At 39.3% G+C, this 24,207-nt stretch overlaps 1 protein-coding gene across 4 annotated transcripts in view; it reads right to left on the bottom strand.

Annotated features, from left to right (window-relative positions):
- Positions 1 to 24,207, bottom strand: part of LOC150081675 (LIM domain-binding protein 3-like) — a 273,752-nt gene that overhangs the window by 10,886 nt on the left and 238,659 nt on the right. For all 4 annotated transcript variants that reach the window (XM_090378805.1, XM_090378806.1, XM_090378803.1 and 1 more), the window contains 2 exons: positions 18,941 to 19,127; positions 18,428 to 18,548 (listed from right to left, as the gene is read on the bottom strand). In XM_090378805.1, the coding sequence (XP_090234931.1) occupies positions 18,428 to 18,548; positions 18,941 to 19,127 (308 nt within the window). The remainder of the gene's footprint in view (positions 1 to 18,427; positions 18,549 to 18,940; positions 19,128 to 24,207) is intronic.

Below are 24,207 nucleotides of genomic sequence, written 5' to 3'. Positions count from 1 at the left end.
AAGCCTACACTAACTGTGGAGTAAAACAAATGTGACAGCATGACTCCATATATGCCCAAGCGCTGAGGAACCTGCCACCAGACTACTCCCAGATATCAGGAGCTGGGCTACCAAACAAACAGCCCGGGTGCCAACCTACGGACTACACTGAAGAAAACACTATCATCCAGACCTAACCTAGTGGTACTTAAACCCTCCACCAATGACGGTCGTATGTCCAGTGAGGAGGTCAAGATGATCGTCTTGGACTCCTTGACAGATGACTTAAAGAACATTAAAATCAAGTCAATTCGCAAAATGCAAAATACAGGAGTAATTATAGAGATAGCCATAGAAGAGAATGCTAAACTGATTGTTAAGAACCCTAAAATACCATCTCTGGGACTCCTGGCCAAGCCCCCCCCCCCCCAAGACAAAATTGTATATTGGTACTAGACGTGGACAAGGATCTCCCTCCAGAGGACTTGCAAATGAAAATTTCCACAGAAACTTAAAACAGGAACTCCCGGATGAAGAACCAACTTTCCACATAATCCCTAAATTTCAAACAAAAGCCATAGCTGGCATGCCATTAACTGGGTCTTTGAGCTATTGCCCAAGGCCTGGAAGATCCTCTCCCAGCAAACAATAATTTACATCAACTGGGGTAGCCATTGCTTTAGGGAACATGTGGCAGTCCCCCAAATGTTTTAACCTGAAAAACAACCTGACTTCCCCCTGGATCCTAACATGCCTGAGGGGACAGTTATCCAACAATTGCTACAACTCAAAGTAGCAATGGAGAACTTGCTCAAAGAGCCAACTCCATTTGAGTCCCCCAAATGTTTCAAGTGCCATTTTGGCCACACTATGCACATGTGCAGGCAAAATCAGTCCACCTGTGGCCACTGTGCCGAAATGGGGCAGAAGTACACTACATGCCCAAAAAAGTCACACTCTCCCACATGTGCCAATTGCAAGGCCCTAAAGGTGCCAGCCAATCATTCACTCCATGACAGCAGTTGCCCAGTTTATCTCAAAGCCAGAAGTGCTCAACAATCAAGAATAGAATGAATGAATGAATGAATGAGACCAAACCTAAATATCCACACTGTGAAAATGGCACAACATAATGCTCAGAGGTCCAAGCCTGTTTCTGTGCAACTGGTCAAAAAGGCAGAAGAGAACCTAGATGTGCTGCTCCTTCAGGAGTCATACACTCATAAAGTGATAAAAGGCTACTCCTTGAGATTTAAAGTGGTCCAGGTTGATGGTGACACACCTTGGGCGATTGTCATTCGCAATCCTGAACTGATTGTCACTAAAATCACTGATCTGTGTACTAGCTGGGCTGTGTGTGCGCACATGTAATTTCGCCACTGGGGCAATTCTACATAGCTTCGATATACTGTCGACCAGGGGAAGACATTCTTCCTGTCACCCGATATCTACAGACCATCCAGCTACAAATGCCAAATGCAGAACTCATTGTGGGTGATTTTAACTGCAGGTCCCCAGCCTGGCACAGCCAAACTCAAGGTAACAGAGGAAATAGAAATGGCCGTCTTGAGGGCTACCTGTCTAACAGCAACCTGGTCATTCTAAACAAACCTAACTGCTTGCCAACTTTCTCCAGTACCCTGTGGGAATCTACCATAGATCTGACCTTAGCCTGTAGCTCCATTACCCAGCACCTTGCAGCCTGGACAGTCAGTGAGGACTGGACCACCTCTGTCCACAGGGTACTGACCTTCCAACTACACCGTTCACTAGTCACCCAACCAACCAACCATGCCCTGAATAAGGCTGACTGGAATCTTTTTAAGGAGGAACTGACCAGCGGCAGCCAGCCACTTCAATCCTAGTGGCCTCAGCCCAGACCAGCATCAAAGTGCAATTACACAACTCATCACTAATGCTGCAAACAAGGCTATCAAAAAGAAGAGATTCACATCTGGTGCTATCCCCTGATGGTCTCCTGAACTCCAGGCTCTTAGATGCGAAGTCATTTACTGACAAAAACACAATCAATGTGCAAGGAGAACATGGCATCCAGAAGAAACAGAGGTTTTAACTACAGCAATATCGAATGACCAGGAACCAGTACACCACAACAATAAAACAGCACAAAAGGTGCTCGTAGGAAGCCCTGGTAACCAATGAAGAGAATGGCAACCCTTAGAGAGATCATGTACAAAGTGACCACTAACAAGCTCCCCAGAGGCAAGGTTGTATCAACCACAAAATTACTGAGCAGACTTTACACCTGATCATGGCAAGACACTGTCAACAATTTCTAGACACTACATTCCAGCAGCCTGTTGCCCACACACAATAGAACAGCTACGGCTCTGCACAGAAAATGAAACATATCGCACAACCAATTGAAAAACCCTTTGCCCCAACTGAGCTGAACTTAGCCGCATCTAGAATCAGAAACAAGAAGGCTCCAGGCAGAGACTTGCTCGATCCAGAAATCATCTAGAAAGCCAGTGAACTCGTTACCACTACCATACTCAACCTGTACAACCACTGTCTCCACCAAGGATTCTTCCCCAAACAGTGGCGGACTGCAACCAGTAGACTGATATTGAAGAATGCAATCAAGCCACATGATCTGCCACAATCTTACCGGCCCATTGCACTGCTTCCAGTCTTCAGCAAACTTCTCAAATGGATGATATCCCATAGAATAGAAGCCCACTACAATGACGCTGATCTCTCCTTGCCTAACCAGTATGGTTTCCAGAAAGGATACCCCATGGTAGATGCACTGGAAACAATCATTGAAACTGCTACCAACTGCAACTCCAAATACTTTCTACTAATCTTCATCGACTTTTCTGGTGCCTTCAATTCCCTCTGGTGGCCCAGCATTCTGGGCAGCCTCTGGAGGGCACAAGTCCCAGAAAACCTATATAGATGCATCCAGACCTACTTCCAGGATTGGGAAGTTGTCGTGTCTGCTCCCCACTGCAGGCCCCAGATCAGTCTTCATGGGATGCCCTCAGGGGTCTGTCCTGGGGTCTCTCCTCTGGAATCTGGTGTTGGACGATTTCTTGAACACCAAACTCAACAATGTACAGACCCAGGCCTATGCAGATGACCTGGTCATGCTCTTTTCTGCCGAAAACAGAGCCCAACTGGAAGCAACTGCCAACTAGGCCATCTCCCCTTCAGGCTTGGGCAGAGCATAACAACTTAAAGATCTTGCCAGAGAAAACCAATTTAATCCTACTAAAAGGTACCCCTGATCCGAGAAGACTACTCCACAAGGTCAATGGTGTTACAGTCAAACTAAAAACAGAGTTTAAATATCTAGGTTTGATCTTAGATAAAAACCTTTTCTTCACTCCTCATCTAGACCAACTCAGGATTAAGATCAGGAAGTATGCTGCCCAAGTCTCAAGACTTGCCCAGAAGGATTGGGGCCTGAAGAAGAGAACACTTTCCCTCTTCTAAAAGGCAGTTTTCATCCTGGTTATCACCTATGCCTCTGGATCTGGTACAAGAAGACCAATACAGTTGTAAACAGAAGGCACCTAGGAACTATCCAGCATTCTCTTCATCTCCTGTCCTTGCATGTCTGTCGCGCTGTCAGCACCCATGTGCTCCGGGTCCTCACTGGATCCCTGGACCTGGAGATTGTTCGTCATGGGTTGCTCCACCAATAGGTCAAAGGAAGAGCAGTACCTGCACCGGTTTCACCACTGACCCAGCAAACAACAGAAACACTGAAGAGAAGAGACTTAATGAACACCTAACAGAGACCTGGCAAGAAAGATGACAGACCTCAACTAAAGGCACTGTCACCAAAAAATTCCTTCCAGATGTCAGGGCCTCTTACCCCCTCACACCTGGCTGGTTTTCACTGGGACTATGCTAATTACTTCCTCACTGGACATGGCTCCTTCCAGAAAAAACTACATGACTTTGAAATTACACTCTCCCCGCTGCCACTATGGAAAGGATCAGACAAGGGAGCACCTTGCCCACAGCTGTGAAATTTACAAGGACTTGAAGGAGGATCCTAATAATGAAACTACACTTCAACTACCAAAACCAAGAACACCTCACCGTACAGAACAAAAACTTACCGAGTCCTCACTCAATTTGCAAAGGACCTATTCACCAAGCAGAAAGCACTACCACCACCATAGTATATGAATCAATAGGTCAAAACAACCAAGGCTGCCAGCTGTTTCTGTCCATCGCTGAGCCTTGGATGCTAATGCCTTGGACCAAACTTACACAAGACTTGACCAACAAACCATCTGGAGTACAGAACCCAACTTGACCCCTAACATTTCGAGCAGTCTACTGGTTTTCCCACTTGGATAGGACAACACAAGCAGCGCAATCAAAGACAGGGTCCTCACATACCTTAACAACTTCCTCATCATTGACTCCTGGACCAACTTCTCCCCACTGGACGTGACAGATTTCATCATGAAGAGGCCTAACGTCCCTGGGCTTGACCATCCTATCTTGCTCTCCTGGTTTTGACCTCCCCACTATTCATTATCATGGACTACTGGACCAGCCTTCAGTCTGGATGTGACACAGACTCACTGAATGGAGTCCCGATGACACCTGGACTAGACTTTTCTGAACATGACCCATCCACCATAGCGGCACTCACGCCACTGGAGCCTCCACTCTGATTTCCACCAAGCTGTCGGCTCCTACTGACTGGCCATGCTGGCCATACCTACCATGTACTTGCGGGGTATCTCTTTTTTTTCTTTTCCTTTTTTTGCGTGGTGGGGTGGTTTTCATCCCCCCAGTCTTCCCTCTGGTGAGGCATTGGGCATGCCACACTGTCTGCAGAGGCCATCTTCCCTGTTGGCCCCTCCTTCCTTCTGTTTCCTACCCTCCAATCTTTTGCCTCCCTCTTTTTTTCCTCATGCCTGCCTCACAGGTCTAAATCTAAATACGTCAAAATTATTGCCCGATATATTATGCCCTAGAACAATTTATCAGCGAACAACCCTACGCTCTTAAAATTACAACCATTGCTCAAGAAACAGTGATCATCTCATTCTCAAATCTGGTCCTAGCCACTGAAATCCCACGAAAGTAGGAGGCACGGCCTTCCAGAGTATTCAAGCATCAGTGGTACACCGGACAGCCTCCCTGTGGCACAGTGTGACAATGTCGGGTCCCACAAGGGCTTGGCGGCTAATAGACCGGAACAACAAAGGGTAAAACACAATATACTGCACATGACCCCCACACACCTTCAAATCTCTGGCCCGATACAATGTACATCTGCAGAGATGGGAGAAATTCCAGGAGCCGTTAGACACCAACATACCTTAAACCCTTTGTGGTTCATGTTTAGTCAATAAACTCACCCCATATGATAACTATACCTGATGGTTCAGCAACATAGCTATCAATTCAACACAATAACTATCAAAGCAATTCATACCCGAAGCCACAAGTTTTTTCCATAATCAAAGCCACAAAATATAATTTTGTGGCTTTGATTATGGAAAAAAGCAAAAAAATGAATACTGCCTTTTCAACAAAATACAGTCCAAAAAATAAAGTTCCTTCAGAATACTTTATTGAAAACCATTTACACCAAACAGGAACCAAGTCTAACAAATGAGGTTTATATAGTATACCAATGTGGATAACTCCAGCCAGAAGTCCTCTGAACCATGTGAATAAAATTCTCTATTTGGTCCTAATGTTCATGGACATTCTTCTACTGATGATAACTAAGGCTGCCATTTGGGAATCTAAATTGCTGAACGTCAGTCCTACTTGCAAGTCAAGTGTGTAAAATTTGGCAAAATGGTCGTTCTGTTACAACCAAATCTTGGATGCTGGAGGCAACCACCCAATTGTAAACAGTGGTCAGCAGGAGTTTATGTGCAGTGCCCACACTACACAGAAGAATGACGAACCTTTAATGACACTAGGCAATACTAAGTAGATGACTTCTCACTCTGTTTAGTGATACCACTTTTGCTTAATGGAGGCTTGGAGTGAAAAAAATAATGTTTTGTCTACAGTGCAAAACTCTCACATTAATTCACTGATTCTGTTATGCAGTATGAGCCATGTCTTTGGAGGTCATGACAGGCATTACAACAAGATTTAATATACCAAAATTTCATGGGTACAGTTTTAAAATGGTTTTCAAAAGCTATTGGAGGCATTTAAGGATCAGTTCATAAGAAGTGGAACAAAAAATAATTCTGACATCAATATACTTAGATTTCAGAAAAAAACTTTTAGACCATTCTACATGAAAGGCAACTGTACAAATTGGGGCAGTATGGTATTAAGGACAAGCTACTGTTATGGATAAAGGGATGGTTGGGTGGGAGAAGACAGAGTGATTATCAATGGGTACTGATGTTCTTGGAGTATTAGTAGTGGAGTTCCCCCATGGATCCGTGCCAGGCCCATTATTGTTTTCAATAGTTATTAATGATATTGATGAAGACCTATCAAGCTTAATGTCTAAGTTCATAGATGATATAAAGGTTGGCAGGATGGTTAATGACAGTAATCAGAGTATGCTACTGCAAGATCTAGAAAAAAAAATAGGCAGATGGGCTGAGAGAGATGGCAATTGAAATTTAACATTGACAAATTAGCATTAGCATTAGTAGAGGCATTTGATGCAAGAAAGCAAGCTTATGCAGCATCAGCCAAAAAAAAAAAAAAAAAATCCACTTCCACTTCACCCCTCTGTTCGTTCAAAATACCTGTCCAGCTGAGCCTTAAACTTATTTAGGCTATCAACCTCCACCACAAGGGATGGAAGTCTGTTCCACCAACCAACCACCCGCTGGCTAAAGGCAAATTTCCGCACGTCTATCCTACATCTGTCTTTCCTCAATTTGAATTTATGCCCTCTCAGGAGATTTTTCTGAGCTAGAGGAAGAATCCCATCAGCATTGAGCATGCTTAAACCATTCAAGGCTTTATACACCTCTATCAGATCACCTCGCTGGTGCCTAGTCTCCAGACACTGTAATTTGCAAAACTTAAGCCTTTCTTCGTAAGAGCACCCCTTTGTTCCATTCACTAATCTTGTTGCCCTTCTCTGTACTCATTCCAGCAGCTCTACATCCTTCTTGAAATGAGGTCTCCAGACCTGTATACAGTACTCCAGGTGTGGCCTGACCATCGCCTTATACAATGGAATAATCACCTCCTTATCCCTGCTGGAAAAATTCCTGTATATCATTGACAATACTCCATGAGCTACTCTTGCAGCCTATCTGCACTGCTCAGAGAACTTCATATCTGCCTGCACAACCACTCCCAAGTCCCTTTCATTCTCTACCACTGTCAGTGTAGTACCACAGAGTTGATACGTTGCTCTGGGGTTGCTGTTTCCCATGTGTAGTACTTTACATTTATCAATGTTAAACTTCATTTGCCACCTCTCAGCCCATCTGCTCAACCTTTCCAGATCCTGTTGCAGCAGCATAGTGTCAGTAGTGCCCTTGACAACCCTGCCAACCTTTGTATCGTCTGCAAACTTGGACATTAAGCCCGATATACCATCATCAATATCATTTATAAATACAGAAAACAATAATGGACCCAACACTGAGCCCTGAGGGACTCCACTAATAACATCAGTCCACGATGAGCAGTGTCCATTGATTACCACTCTGTCTTCTCCCCATCAACCACCCCTTTATCCATAGCAGCAATTTGCCTCCAATGTCACACTGCTCCAATTTGTGTAGCAGTCTTCCATGTGCAACAGTATCAAAAGCCTTTCTAAGATCCAAGTATATAATATCAAAGTTATTCCCTGCATCCAGTTCTTTTGTGACTGCATCATAGTATCCAATCAAGTTGGTCAGGCAAGACTTCCCCTTAACAAAACCATGCTGTGTCTGAGCTATAACTGAAGTCTTGTCTAAATGATCCTGCAGTGCTTCTTTAACCAGTGCCTCCATTAATTTTCCTGGAACAGAAGTTAAGCTCACAGGTCTATAATTACTTGTGTCAGCCTTTGATCCTCCTTTGTGAATTGGGGTCACATTTGCACATTTCCAGTCTATGGGTACCTCCCCTGAGTCCAAGGAAGCTCAAGGTACTGCATGTGAATAACAGTAATCTCATAATAACACACCAACTATGTGGTACCACAATCAAGGTAGTAGAAAATGAAAAAGAACTGGGTAATTGTGCAGTCAGACATGAAGTGCTCTGAGCAGTGCAGATTGGCTGCTAGGACAGATCATAAGGTCAATAATATACAGGAATTTTTCCAGCAGGGATAAGGAAGTAATTATTCTTCTGTACAAGGAATGGTAAGGCCACATCTTGAGTATTGCATAGTGGTCTGGAGCCTCATTTGAAAAAGAATGTGGATCTGTTGGAATGGGTGTAGAAAAGAGCAACAAGTTTAATGATGGTCCAAAAGGATATACTTAATTAGTGAAATCAATTAGATCTACTCTTATCAAGAAAGCCTTTACTTATGCAAACTGCAGCATCTGGTTTAAGGCTTTGAATTGATTTGAGTAAGCTAAATGTTGATGGCATCCTTACTCATGCTCAGACAACACACACACATAAGGGGCATAAATTTAAAATCAAGATGGATAGTTGCAGAAGTTTGCTTTCAGTGAGAGGGTAGGTTGAATAAACATAAAGAGCAATTAAATATTTAATTAGAAGAGATGGACAGGTGATGTGAGAAGTGCTTTTCGTTGTTTCATTTATTATTTTATTTATTTTTTATGTTATTATTTTTTTTTGACTGATGTTGTAGAAGCTTGCTTCATTGCATCGTTTGCCAGTACTAATACTAAAGAGAGAGGTTATGTCTGACCATTCTTTGTGTGGTTATCACAAAGGAACTGGATGCACACTTGGATTTCAGTAAATCTTTTGGTACTGTTGCATTGAAAGACATATATAAATTGGTGCAACGTGGCATTAGGAGCAAGTTACTGCTACGGATAAAGTAATGGTTAAGTTGGCAGAGGCAGTAATTATAAAATGAGAACTTTCTGCTCTTCATGGTCTAATATGAGGTTTGGTGTTGAGCTATTTACCATTCGTAGTATTTATTAGTGTAAAAATTTCGTTTCACATATAAGTTTGCCATGATACCAAGGTGGGTAAGATAGTTAAGGACATTAATTGGGGTATAATATGTCAACAAGATTTTTTTTTTTTTAATTAGTTGTTGGCGCATCGGCTTCTGTGGCCATAGTGCACCTTCCAAAGTTCTTGCATTTACTCTGATCCAAGCCCGAGGCGGGATTCGAACCCGCAACCTTTGAGTTGCCAGGCAGGCACTTTACCCACCTGGCTAGCCTGGTCGGCTCAACAAGATCTAGGTAAAGGCAAGCCAGCAGTATTCGAGTAGCAGTACACCTAGAACAACATACCATTTAGTAGAACAAAACACATGATATTTGAGGTGAAAAGAGCTAGGGGAAATTGTACAGATGGACATGAACTTTTCTGAGTAGTGTAGATGGGCTGCCAGAACTGCTCATGGGATTTTATTAATGACATACAGGAGCTTTGTTAGCAGGCATAAAGAAGTGATTATTCCATTGTATATGGCAATGGGTAGGCCATACATCTGTTGGGGAAAGGGTGCAAAGAAGAGCAACAAGATTGGTTGGAAGGTCATAAAAGGGTAATGCTTACTGAGAAAAATTTGAGCTCTGTAAATTGCAGTATCTGGAAATTAGGCATCTGTGTGGTGACTTGATTTAAATATATAAGATTTAAAAGGTTTAAGTAAACTAAGTGCTGACACACACACACACACACACACACACACACACACACACACACACACACACACACACACACACACACACACACACACACACACACACACACACACACACAGAGAGATTGATGGAGGAAGAATAGAACAGGTAGAGCACTTTAGGTATCTGGGGGCAGTTACTTGCACAGGACATTTCATGTCAAACTGAGAATTCTATCTAGAATTGCAATGGCAAAACAATCTTTTAAGAATAAACTGTCCTTGATTACACAGAAAAAAATAATAGACATATCTGATCAGTGGCACTATATACAGCAGAGACATGGATTTTAACAAAGAGAGGCAAAAAGGGACTTGAGGCCTTCGAGATGTGGTGCTGGCACAGTATGGAAAAAATTAAATGGACTGAAAAAGTGTCAAATGTGGAAGTATTAAGATGTGTCCAAGAACAATGGAAAATTTTAGGTAGAATAAGATCAACTAGACTAAAATGGGTGGGCCACGTGATTCAACATGGTGGTTTGCTTCTGGATGCAATGGAGGGGACTGTGGAGAGAAAATGCCCTTGGTATAGACCAAAAAAGACCTTCATCGGGACGTTGCTGGATGAAGTAGGACTTCAAAATTTTGAGGAACTAAAACAAAGGGCACAGGAGAGACAAAGATGGCAACAGCTCAGAGGAATTGGCCAGTCACAAGACTGAATTACTGATGATGATACTTGGATTTTAGGAAAGCTTTTGATACTGTGGCACATGGAAGACTACTACTGTACAAATTGGCATTAAGGGCAAGTTGCTACAATGGATAATAGGATGGCTGAGCAGGAGAAGACAGTGGTTATCAATGGACACTGCTCTTCTTGGACTAATGTTATTAGTGGAGTCAATAGGGCTCGGTGTTGGGCCCATTGTTGTTTTCAGTATTTATCAATGATAATGATGAAGGTATATAAGGCTTAATGTCTAAGTTTGCATATCATACGAAGGTTGGCAAGGTTGTTAATGACAGTAATGATAATACACTACTGCAACAGGATCTGGAAAAGTTGAGCAGATGGGCTGAGAGGTGGCAACTGAAGTTTAACATTGACAAATGTAAAGTACTACATATAAGTAGCAGTAATTCCAGAGTAATGTATCAACTGGGTGGTACTACATTCAGGGTAGCGGAGAATGTAAAGGACCTAAGGGAAATTGTGCAGTCAGATATAAAGTTTTCTGAGCAGTGCAAAAAGACAAGAGTAGCTCATGGTGTCTTGTCAATGATATATAGGAATTTTGCTAGCAGGGATAAAGGGGTTATTGTCCCCTCGTATAAGGCAATGGTTAGGTCACATCTTAAGTACAGCATACATGTCTGGAGGCATCATTTTAGGAAATGATGTAGAGCTGCTGGAAAGAATATAGAGAAGGGCAATGAGATTGGTTAGTGGAACAAAGGGTTGGTGTTACCAGAAAGGCTTAAGTTCTGAAAAATTGTAGCTTCTGGAACTGGCACCTGCAAGGTGATCTAATTGAGGTGTATAAGGCCTTGAATGGTTTGAGCAAGCTCAATGCTGATGGGCTTCTTCCTCTTGCTCAGATTACTCACCAGAGGGGGACATAAATTGAAATTGAGGAAAGACAATTGTAGAATGGATGTGCGGAATTTCGCCTTTAGCCAGCATGTGGTTGATAGTTGGAACAAACATTAAACTGTTGTAGTGGAGGTCAGCAACTTAAATAACTTCAAGGCAGAACTAAAAGATTTGGAGTGAACAGATGGGTGAAATGGGAAGGTTTTTTTTTTTTTGGCTGATGCTATATAAGCTTGTTTTCTTGCATCATATTATTATTAATAGCCATATGGTGCTAGGAAGCCTGAGGCTTACGCTGCACCGACCAAAAAAAAATTTCCGAGTTACCCTGAGAGAGAGAGAAGTAGAAAGGAATCACCAAGAAAGAAAAGAATAATGATATCCAGCTTAGGATCCTGGGTGTGACAAGCCCATACTCACCAGATGTGAGCCCCTGTAGTTTCCTCTAGTAATGCTAATGCTAACTCAATATTGTTTTAGCTACTGTACAAGTAACCTTACAATGTCTAGGAGGAAATCCTTGAGTGTAGTGGAAAAAGTGGAAGTGCTTAATAGTGTAGATTGGGGCGTTAAACAAAAAAGAAATCACTTTAAACTTTGGTATCCCTTCCAGTATTATGTCAACCATTCTGAAAAACCATGTTTCGATTCTCAAATTGTTTGAGGAAACATGAACCAGTTGTAAGCGTGTGAAATTAACCCCAGGGCTCACATCTGGTGAGTATGGGCTTGGCACACCCAGGGGCCCTGAGCTGGATATCATCATTCTTTTCTTTCTTGGCGATTCCCCACCACCTCTCTCTCAGGTAACTCAGAAATATTTTGCCTGGGGCAGCAAAAGCCTCAGGCTTCCTTGCACCGTATGGCTAATAATGATAATGATTATGCCTGTATGAAGATGCAGATGAAGCCATTATTAAGTGGGTGAAGAGTTGATTTGAGACCAAAACATGCTGATATCAGGGCCGTTAATAAAAGAAAAGACTATAGAGTATGCATCTTTTCTGGGGCATAAAACATTCCAAGCCAGTTCTGGTTGGCTGGACAAATTTAAAAAGCACCATGGCTTACTCGAAAAAGTTATTTCTGGTTAAAGTGGAGCTGTAATCGAAGAAGACTGTACCCATTGGAAAGAAAGTTTTGAAAAAAAATTATGGAGGTCTACAAGCCCAATGACATATTTAACTTTGCTGAAACAGGTCTATTTTTTAAAAGTTTGCCGAACAAGACTGACTTTTAAAGATTATACTTGGTTTTATATGTTCAAGCCTTAGCTCAAGGTCCTCATCGCTGTTCTTGTTTTTGTAGGATGGTTTACCATTTTTGAGGGTGCATTCCATTTGATACTGAACTGCATCTGCTTTGCTACGATTAAAGATATCTCTAGAGTGAGAGAATGCAACTCTGTCCATGATATCACTCCAGGATTTCCAATTGCTGTAAAAGGACAGCTTGGTTTTAAAAAAAAAGTTTAACTCCGGTGTCTACCATGACTTAGAATGAGAGGTTACTGACTAAGAGGTTTAGTAGCTGCATAGTCAAAAAGTCTTGATCCAGCGAGTAAGAAGGTTAACAGCAGGGCTGAGCCCCCAGTCAGCAAGCATGTGCAAAGGAATTGAGGAGGCATCTTCTAGGCAGTGCTGTGGATTAAGGTATTTTGGAGCTATTAGATTACTTATGGCCACATTGATTGGGACGTCAGTCAGGAAGCCATGGAAACAGAGAGAAAGATGAGAGAGCGGTCAGATTGGAGGAAATCCCAGCCATATTCATGATGGAGGCAATGATGATGGAGTTAATCGCAGGCCCACTTGTGGGCCTGCGATTAACTCGAGTCATCTAAAAGTACTGTATATCAGTATAGTGTAAGAAAGTTTTTTTTTTTTTCACGTCCATACTGCATTAGAAATTAAATTCCACTGCCAAAATACACATTTTACATTATAAATACAACCTTACTATTGTTTACCAGTGCAGTATCTGTGAATTTTTATATAGACATTCTATCAGACATTAACTGATTTTGATTGCTTCAATAACAATACTGTGCAGACTTTACTCTCTTCATATGTAGAGATGAGACTGACTTTTATATCAAAATTTTGTTCAAAACAATGGCCCAGTTTTCTTTCCAAAGCTTCACCAGAAGGAGAAGATCTGAACAATTCAGTTTTTGTTTTTCTAACCTAGCTGAATATTCACCCACACTCAGCACAGCTATGAGGAATCGTTAGAATACCAAACATGACTTGGAATAATTTGTTATATTTAAGCTTCCTTTGCACTGGTCACTTCTCCAACCAAAGGAGAGTTGAACATCAATTCTTTCTTCTTTCATAATAGTATCTGGTTCTCACAATTAAACTCACAGAACTGATGCTGCAAAATATCTACTGCTTCATCTCTTTCTTTGTATTTAACCAAGAAGTATTGGAAATTTGTCCACAAAAAATTTCAAATTTGAAAATGATGCACTGCCAATTGTTGATATTTGTGCTACCTCAGCATCTATAACAATATCAATTTTCAATGAGAATTCATGCATATGAATTCTCATTGAAAGAATGGAATCTTCTCTTCTTTGAAACTCTCCATTATCTTCCCAGAACAAATGCCTAAGTCAGAATCATCCTTCTGACTCAGTCTGTTGGTAATCAATTTCCAAAATGGAAGTAGATTTGAAAATTGTTGGTAAAATAAATATGCACATAATATTCTTCAACATATTTAGGAGTAATGATCTTAGAACATGGATGTGAAGTAGGTTGGATTGAAGAGCTGTGTATTTTCAAACTTTGGCATAACAGATAAAAGAAATGAGCAAATTGCTTTATTCAAGCCAGAAGAAAGAAAAGCAAGAACAACAAACTTTATAAACAATTGAGGATAACATGCCTTGAATTATCAGGTTACTTGGCCTGTTTAGGGTTGCTTTTACCAGAAGTTTACAATTCAGAAGTTCTTTTTCTTGAGTTCATCAATTTGTCTTCTTTCAAAACGTTTGAGTCACGAACTGGATTTGAATATTCAGTGGCACTCACTGGTGATAACTTGTTGTATTTTTCAATTTGAAATCTGAAAAGTTCTCATATTACTTTTCTCATCACTATTGCTTTTCTAACCTCTTCTTTAAACAAACTTGACTGTTTAAAAGAGATTTCCAATGTTCTACCAGTCTAGTTGCACATTTAACACATGCTTCAAAATATCTTTTACTGCAGTGGTAGATACCAGTTTTATATAAATATATCTTTCCTTTTAGTATTTCTTCAGAGATCATAGTAAATTTCCACCAGGTACTCATCCACTTTCACAGGAAGGCTTGCAGCTTCCTTTTCAGCACACAAATTAATAACATACCAAGGACAGTCTATTACAAACAAGTACTCAGCCTCATCTTTTAATACCCACCCTTCCTACTGTAGTTTTAGGCCTACCATAACAGATGCATTGTCAACACTAAGTGACAGGTAGTTTTTTTTTTTTTTGAAGGAAACCCACATGCTTTCAGGTTGTTCAAAAGATAATATCCTACACTGTACCCTGTGAAGTCACCTTTCAATGATGGCACTGAGAGCAAGCTGCTTTCACTTTATTATTATTTTTTAATTATAAACACTACAACAGGATATAGTTTGGAATCACTTTGATTAATGCCATCTGTAGAGAAAATTGCCCATTTTTTCGAGCCATCACTACCTTCCATTAAATTTTACTAAACAATGCCTGTTGGTTTTGTTCTTCCACAACTATTTTTTTTTTTTTTTTTTGCTCTTTTACTATCAGTAAACATATTTCTGAATAATGCAGCACAATTCAGAGGAAGATTATATTCTATGACAGAAGAAGCAAATAAATAAATGCATATATATCATCATCACCAGGGCTGGCTTTAGGGTAAGACAGAGTAGGCACCGGCCTAGGGGCACCAAAGTTTAGAAGGGCCAATGGCACCTAAACCTTGGCACAAATTGGTAAAATTAATCATTCTAAAAAATTAACATCTTTGCATCCGTGGTAGGGGGCACCATCAGTCAATGTGGCCTAGGGGTACCCTTGAGCCAGTCCTGATAATCACCATGAAATGCAACATTTATTTTTGCATTTCTTTCTGTGCAGTGCACACTGTCACTATGCTTATTTGTTTGCAAATGTCTGATTACACTGCATTTCCTGCTGCTTGAAATTGAAATATCACATTTACATATGCTACACAAGTCAAACATGTTATTTTTTTTCAGATTTTGCAATACACAGAAAATCATATATACATCTTCTGAAATTTTACATCATATTTCTTTGGCATCATATATTACAGAGGACAACTATTATTATGCATTTCTATTTTGCAATTCTCTGTTGTAAATTCAGAGCGTTGACAGTTATGCAGAGAAAATGCTTTTTTCCCCTTACTGATATTTATGAGGTGGTACAGTACATCATTTTCAAAACTGAGAACTTTAAGAAAGGAAATAAATACAAAGTAAATAAATGAACACAATGCAAAATCTCACCTCTGATGGTCTTTGGGTCTGACTATTTCCAGAAACCTAATTAACACCACTTATATCATCTTATCATCTAACATATTGCAAATCTATTATAACACAACATAATATTGTGTATCAATATAGCACTTTGTTTTTACTATGACATAACATAATCTAGTACTGTATACAGAAAATATATTTTAATATAAGAAGATACCTTAGTGTTTTCAAGGTACTGTTTGTAGACGATATACACAATAAAATACTTACATGCATGAATATTAGTTTTCAGCAAATAAGTTGCAACTCACACTTCCACCCAAATTTATCCACTGTCAATAAGAATACATAACTGTATAATCAATTTTGTGTGAGATGCCAAAAGATAAATCTCATAAAAAGATAAAATATCTTAGCCCACAGGCTAAGCTATTTAGCCTCAAGTCTATTGAAAAGATAAAATATTTTCATATTCTCACATTAATGGCTGATGCATGCCCTTTTGTTAGTTTGGATGGGAGGGATATTAAATTTGGTAGAAGATCACGTGCTATCATAACCTCAGGTGAAATAGAAATGTGATTCTTACTTAACTGATTATTTAGTTAAGTTAAGGTCATATTTATATTTTTCATTTTTTATTCAAGCAAGGTAGCTTTAGCATTTAGTTATAACAGCAGTTATATTTAATCTTTCATATCTAAATTCCTCTCCCCCATCAAATCAATGTAACTTGTTTGCTGAGAGGTAAAATTCATGAATGCAAGTAATTTTATTGCATATATTTCTAAATGAATTAGCTAAAAAATAAAAAATTAGTGATTTTTTATATTTAAAGCTATCTAATTCAAATACGAGTGGTGATCATGTAATTTGCGGACTGGTGCAAGATTTTGTTTACTGTGCGAGCCTTCCATAACTGCCGCTAGAGGCACTCTCCCTGATTGCTACTGGGCAGACTGTGTGCGCAAGCCAGTACTTGTTGAGCTAGTGTTGTGTGAAGGGTTTTTTTAGCTGTGTGTCACTGATGATCATTTTGAAGCAAGTATTGTGGCCTCCGTAGCTGAGTGGTCAGGAGCGGGAGTGCAGTAGCACACACTCTTTGAGTAGACCAGGGTTCAAGCCCCTGACTACTAAATATGGTCAATCTGCCAACCCACAGTGGACCAGTGTGGCAGATTATGGTCCATTTCCCTCAACATAAAATTGTTAAAGAGGCTTCCATCCTGCATTGGGTTGATAATGGCTGCAGTTTACTTTTATCATGTCATATATACAGATTGAACAATATGTGATTCGTTATTGTGTCAGAAGGGGCTTAAATGTATCGGAAACAGTTAGAATGAAGAGATGAATGAAGTATATGGATATCTTGGCTGTCTTGGTAATGAGTGTTTAAATAATGAATGTCTTGGTAGGATGGCCATATTCCGGTGTAATTTTTATCATTTTGACATTTGAAGGAATTCATATTCTTAGTTGCCACCTGCATTCCCACCCATATGCAACTAGTTTTTGATTCTTTACTTGCATCTTCATCATTTGAAGGAATCCATATTCTTAGCTGCCAGGTGGCAGCTAAGAATATGGATCCCTCTTCCCCATATGCAATTATTTTTCAATTCTTTACTTCCATCTTAATCCTTTATTTAGGTTAGTAGTGTTATTATCATAACAACAACAGCAAATAAGTAAGAATACAAGTAATTTTCAACTTCATATGACAATGACTAAAACAGGAACAGCCCTTTGGCCTCACAGTGGAGATGGCATCACCACCCCCATCATGAGGAGGTAGGTTCCCCTATCTAGTGATTGGGTCGGTTAAGTAGACACCTTTCACAAATTTGAAAAACTGAGGCATAATTCAAATAGAAAAATCTTGACAACTTTCTGACACTGCGGACTGTGACAGGGCAAGCATCCCTCTCTCTAGCCTCACTCTGAGGTCATCATACAATGGACAAAGCTACCAGAATTCTTGTTAGGACGGACATATTGCAGTGTGCCTAGACTTCCCGTGTGAAGTGGTTTCTCCATCAAGGCAATGCCAGGTGCCATACGGATAATATTGTGCAAGCAGTGATCACTGCCATAGGTGCTGAGGTTCTGCTACATCCTCCTAATCCACCAGACTTTGCCCTGTGTGATTTCTTCTTGTTTTCACATCTGAAGAAAGCTCTGAAAGGCAAGTGTTTCGCTTTGACACCACAATGCTCACAGAGCCACAACAGAAACACTTCGGTCTTTCGAAAATTGGCTTGCAAGAAGCATTTAATGTGTGGGTACGACAGTAGTGAAAGTGGGTAAAGTTCAAGGGAGAGTATTTAGAGAAAGAAACAGCCACAGAAGATTCAGATGATAACAATTAAGATAAGACCCTGCACCAGTCTGCAAATTAAATGATCACCCCTCGTATACGAACCTATTGTCCTTTTATTATATATAAAATAAAGTATACTCTCTTATAATATGAATTAAAAAAGTTATCAAAAACAGTGGCTTTCTTGTACCATTTGGCCATTACCACTAACCATATAACAAAAATTTGAAAAAAGGAACCGACAAAAATAAAAGGTTTCCTGAAAAGAAACAAAAATGATTTCACTGAAAAATGTATTATCAGTTGAAACATACCTTTTTCACAGTAAGGTTTTCCGTCTTCCATATAAAAGGAGCTATTGCCAAAAGGTCTATGGCAATAAGCACACACAAAACAATCTGGATGCCACTGTCTATCCAGAGCATTCAAACAATCCTGTAATAAAAACAAATAACATGAAAAACAATAATTTAAATGGCATTTATATATATATTAACTACGTATTTTTTCATATTATAATACTATATAAAGTCCCTGTACTATACAGAGTACCCCTACTTCCTGCTATGATGGACATTATATACCTTTCATTTGAAACTTCTAGGAATGACACATTCAATAAAAATTTACAGAAAAAGTTTTTATTTTCAAGCAGAATCCTTTTACCTCCCTCTTATAATTGCATATATGATTGCCATACAAAAATGGCAATGTCTTCTCAGTTGATGTTCGGTTCAAAATATATAGATTGTTTAAATATTACAGGCAATAAAACTTTAATTTTTAATGTTCCATATATTTTGACTATTTTACTTAGATTCACTTACTCCTTTGATGCGGCTGCTACATTTAGCACATAAAGGAGCTAGATATGATTCATAGCACTTTTCACAATATAACTGTCCTTGTTCTTCTACAAAACCTATATCCTGAAGGCCACGTCTACATCTATTATTTGCACAAAGGAAATGTTCAGGACACCAAGTTTTACCAAGAGCAGTAACAAATGGACCCCTGCAAAAGATTAAGGATATATGTTTATGTAAGCCCATTTATCTATCTTTACATTACTTAATCAGTGTTATTAAATTAAATCAAATACACACGCATGCATGCACACACACACACACACGCGCGCAAATAGCACTTCTGTTTAGTACTCAAAACAACAGCCTCAAGTTATCATGTCAAGGAAGTGCAAAAACTCTTTCAAAAGAATGCAGATTAATGCAACCTGTATTTGCCTCACATTCGATGGTAGTAGGTCTCTGCCTCAAATAGCTTGTTCCATCTTATCCTACAGATGGTCAGATTGGGTTGAGCTCTAATGACTGAGCAGTGCAATTGATGTGATGAAGTCATCAACATGCTTCCAGAATCATTTCCAAATGAGTATGCTTAGTAATATGTTGCATTATCCAGATGGAAATAACTGTTTCCAGATGGCTAAACTGTGGGCATGAAAGGATGCACTTATTCCAAAATAATGTTCACGTGGGATATGGAATTCAGACACTGATTCATGGGTATAAGCAAATAGTTGAATTAGCTGCAAATTTACATATCAGTATCGTTCATGCAAAAAGTAGGAAGTAGATCACAACATCTAGTTAGTGTGAGACAGTTTTATTTCTCATAATGGTAGCCATTCATGGGGAAGGTGTTGGAAAATTACCTTACCATGAAAAGTTTCCTCAAGTAGTGCTTTTACATTCTACCCTAAGTGCCATTCAGTATGAAAATTGTTTTTTCCAAGTAATGCCTTTCCTGAAGAACTGGTATAACATAGCTGACACATTAAGTGTGATAATGTTCTAATGTGATGGAACATGTTTGTAGGCTGTGTGTACTGTTCTTTACTTCTTCAAAGCAATGTGTCAGAATGGCATCTGCTGTGAAGTCACAGTGCATTCCACTTTCCAGTAATGACTGAATACCAAATGACCCAATTTTTGGTGTTCACACTTCTTGAAAAGGTGAAGTGTACCTCATTACTCCAAAGCATGTTTCAGGGCCATTCTTCATCCTCTTACACCTTGTCAAGAAAGTGCAGTATAAAATTAAGACATCAGACACTGTCATCCTCTGCAAGAGCTTGCATGTGACAGCTTATACAGAAATATCTGGAATATTTTTTGCAAGGCTTTTTTGTACAGTGCTGACCAAAATGCCTAATCCCATCAGAATTCAGCCTGCTCAACCCATTCAAGGCCTTATACACCTCAATCAGATCACCTCAGAGGTGCCTAGTCTCTGCCACTGCAATTTGTAGAACTTAAGCCACTCTTGGTAAGAGGACCCCTTTGTTCCCCTTCTCTGTACACGCTCAAGCAAATCTACATCCTTCCTAAAATGAGGCCTCCAGACCTGTACGCAGATCGTTCGTTATTTGGTTTTTAGGAGCATTAGCCACTAAGGCCATATTGCTCCGGGATATGCGGTGGTCATTCCTTGACCTTTCCGCATACTCCATATTTGGTGGTGACGGGCTCGAACCCCGGTCTAATCAAGAAGCGTGTGCTACGCACTGCTGCTTCTTCCCACCTGGCTACGGAGATGCCCCTGTACGCAGAACTCAAGGCATGGCATGACCATTGTCTCATACAAAGGGATAATCACCTCCTTTTCCCTGCTAGCAAAATTCCTGAATATTATTGACAAAACTTCATGACCTGCTCTGGCAGCCTGTCTGCATTGCTCAGAAAACTTCATATCTGACTGCACAATTACTCCCAGGTCTTTTTCATTTTCTACCACCCTAAGAATAGTACCATACAGTTGGTACATTCCTCTAGGGTTACTTCTCCCATATGCAGTACTTTGAATTTGTCAATGTTAAACTTCAGTTGCCACTTCTCAGCCCATCTGCCCAAATGTTCTAGATCCTGTTGCAGTAGCACACTGCCATTATTATCATTAACAACCCTGCCAACATTTGTATCATCTGCAAACTTCGACACTAAGCCTGATATATACCTTCATCAATACCATTGAAAAATATACAAAACAACATTGGACTCAACACAGAACCCTGTGGGACTCCACTAAGAACATTAGTCCACGAAGAGCAGCATCCATTGATTACCACTCTGCCTTCTCCCACTCAGCCACCCTTTTATCCATTGTAGCAACTTACCATTCTGCTCCAATTTGTACAGTATTCTTCCATGCACAACAGTGTCAAAAGTTTTCCTGAAATCCAAGTATATGATGTCAAAATTATTTTTTGCATCCAGTTCCTTTGTAACCACAACGTAGTATCAAATCAAATTTGTCAGACAAGACTTTCCCTTAACAAACCCATGCTGTGTCTGAATTACTGCTGCAGTCTTGTCTTGATCCTGCAATGCATCTTTAACCAGCGACTCCATTATTTTACCTGGAACAGAAGTTAAACTAACTGGTCTGTAATTACTCGTGTCACCCTTCGATCCCCTTTGTGAACTGGGGATACATTTGCACATCTCCAGTCCATAGGGATTTGTCCTAAGTCCAAGGATGCTCTCATAATTATGGCTAAGGGCTTGCTTAGTTCCTTTGCCACCTCCTTTAATATAACTGGATAGAGCCTATCCACCCCAGGAGCCTTTCTTATGTTTAACTTCAACAATTTCTCCTCCACTTTTCTCTCAGTTATTACAAAATCATTTAGCACCCTATTACAGTGTGATAAACTTCTGGCATTTTCCTCCCTTAATAATTCCTCATGTGTGAATGTAGATGCAAAATACTCATTCAGTTTGTTAGCTATCTGAGTAGGATCATCAACAGTTGAACCATCGATATCAAGTGGACCAATCTGATTCATCCCCTTCCTTTTAGAGTTTATATAAGTAAAGAAGTACTTGCTGTTTTCCTTAGCACCCTTTGACATGTTTGATGAAAGCAGAGGAATCAGATATTTTTAATTAAAATCAATTTATTTTCACTTAGGAAACACCTTCACCTCTGGAAGTAACAGCTGGCTAGTGGTTTGAACATGTGAAATGGATGAAACAACACAGGCTGCCTAATGTAGTACTGACAGGAAGAACTGGAGATAAGAGGCCACCAGGAAGACCCAAAAGAGAATTTTACAGATATTTCCAAGGGGACTATTCAGAAGAATAGTCCCCTTGGAAATATCTGTAAAAAGAGCATACAACCAAAACAATATTTTTGTGATACTGCAGAGCAAGTTAATGAACTAAGGGATTATGGATTAACCTGACTATTAGAAACTGACATTACATGTTAGGCTTGAATTTAATAAACATATTTTATTAACACTGCTTACATTACAAGCCCAGTTATATAGGAAAAAAAGTTTTGGAACTCAAGTAAGAGAACAGTCAACAGCAAGTAGGGATGTGAAATGGATATCCAGTAGTCTAAAATCTGAAGAGACAGGAAATAATGTTGTGGGTCAGTGAATTGAGAGGGAATAGAAACTAAAGTCCACTTAAAGAGGAAGATAGGGATATCATGTCATGAAGTAGTCACACTCTCCATGTCATATATTTAGAATCTACTAGGGTTAAGTGACAAAGTAGGGAAACAAAATGCTATATTAATCCAAACAAAACAAGAATTTTCTTTGATTGAATTAATTTCCTCTATGGAAAAATTGAGGAAGTATAAATAAATGAAATTCTAATAAAATAAAATATTATAAGGCTGGCTGGGAAAACCATAAGACATCATTTTCTTTGATTGAATTAATTTCCTCTATGGAAAAATTGAGGAAGAATAAATAAATGGAATTCTAATAAAATAAAATATTATAAGGCTGGTAGGGAAACCATAAGACATCACACAGTCTAATTTGAAGTTAAACTGAATGAAAATTATATATTTAGTTCATTTCAACTCCACCAACTGAACCAAAATGACAAACCACCTAAACTATTTGAATTAGGCTATATAATATGAATAATTTGCACTCAGAAGCAATTAATTTGAAATCAAACTCAGTTGATAGTGTTATACAAAGTATGAATAAACAACTGTATGATTAAAAAAAATACCTATTTCATGTACATTACAAATTGGTATAGTAGTATTACAAATTATAAAGTTAACCTGCTATATTTTATAACTACACATATTGTAATCAGGTTACATGCTTGTAATCTGAACAAATAAACTAAAAAAAAAAAAAATCTCAAATTTTCTAGGTGGGGGGGAGAGCATTAGAGCAATAAAAGAGATAATAAAGGGTCTTGAGATGCTAAGATAACACAAATGATCAAAAAATAAAGTTTATTAAAAATAAAAAACAATAACAAGGCTAAAAAGTTAATAAAGTTAATATTTAAAATAAAAAATTATAAAAAGGATACCAGGCAGCCCCAACCACTAGACTTACCCTGCAAAAGGTTGGTAACCTATCTGGGGACATTCCAAATACTCGAAATAAGCTCAGAGAAAAAACTGGATGGATCTCAAGGATAACAACCTAGGCAATGGATATAGGACTATGATCAAGGACATTAAAATAGCAACCTGGAATGTTAGGGGGATAAATCATAAATTGGATGAATTAATCACAGAATTAGAAAATAGAAATATTGACATAGCAGTCATTACTGAAACAAAAAAGAAGAACAAAGGATCCAGAGAAATAGGTAACTTTATAATGATATACGCAGGTGTACCAAATGAAATGTGGGCATCATCAGGAGTTGAAGTTATAATAAGGAAAGAATGGAATAACAAAATATTAGAATACTCTTGGATATCACCCAGAATGTTGAAATTAAGGCTAAAAATCCTATCGTATACAATAACAATCATTGGCATCTATGCACCAGTAGAAGGCAACATTGATGAAACTGTAGAATTTTATGATGAATTACAAGAGATCATAGACCAAACTAACAAAAGTGAATACATGTACCTCATACTAGCAGGAGATTTTAATGCAAGAGTTGGTGCTCAATCAATAGGCAAATGTATAGGATCACAAGGTGAACCCGTGGTCAACAATAATGGAAGATGCTTGATAGACTTCTGCATTTTTAGTAAACTTAAAATCAAATACTTTTTTCAGACACAAGAATATTCATAAATTCACTTGGGAAGTAAGAAACAAAGTCTATAATCATCATCATCA

The sequence above is a fragment of the Mastigoproctus giganteus genome, chromosome 8 (assembly GCF_048544385.1).
Source record: "Mastigoproctus giganteus isolate SK-2022 chromosome 8, ASM4854438v1, whole genome shotgun sequence".
NCBI classification, from domain to species: domain Eukaryota; kingdom Metazoa; phylum Arthropoda; class Arachnida; order Uropygi; family Thelyphonidae; genus Mastigoproctus; species Mastigoproctus giganteus.
Note: the sequence above shows the minus strand (reverse complement) of the source record. Positions and strands in the feature narration are given on the sequence as shown.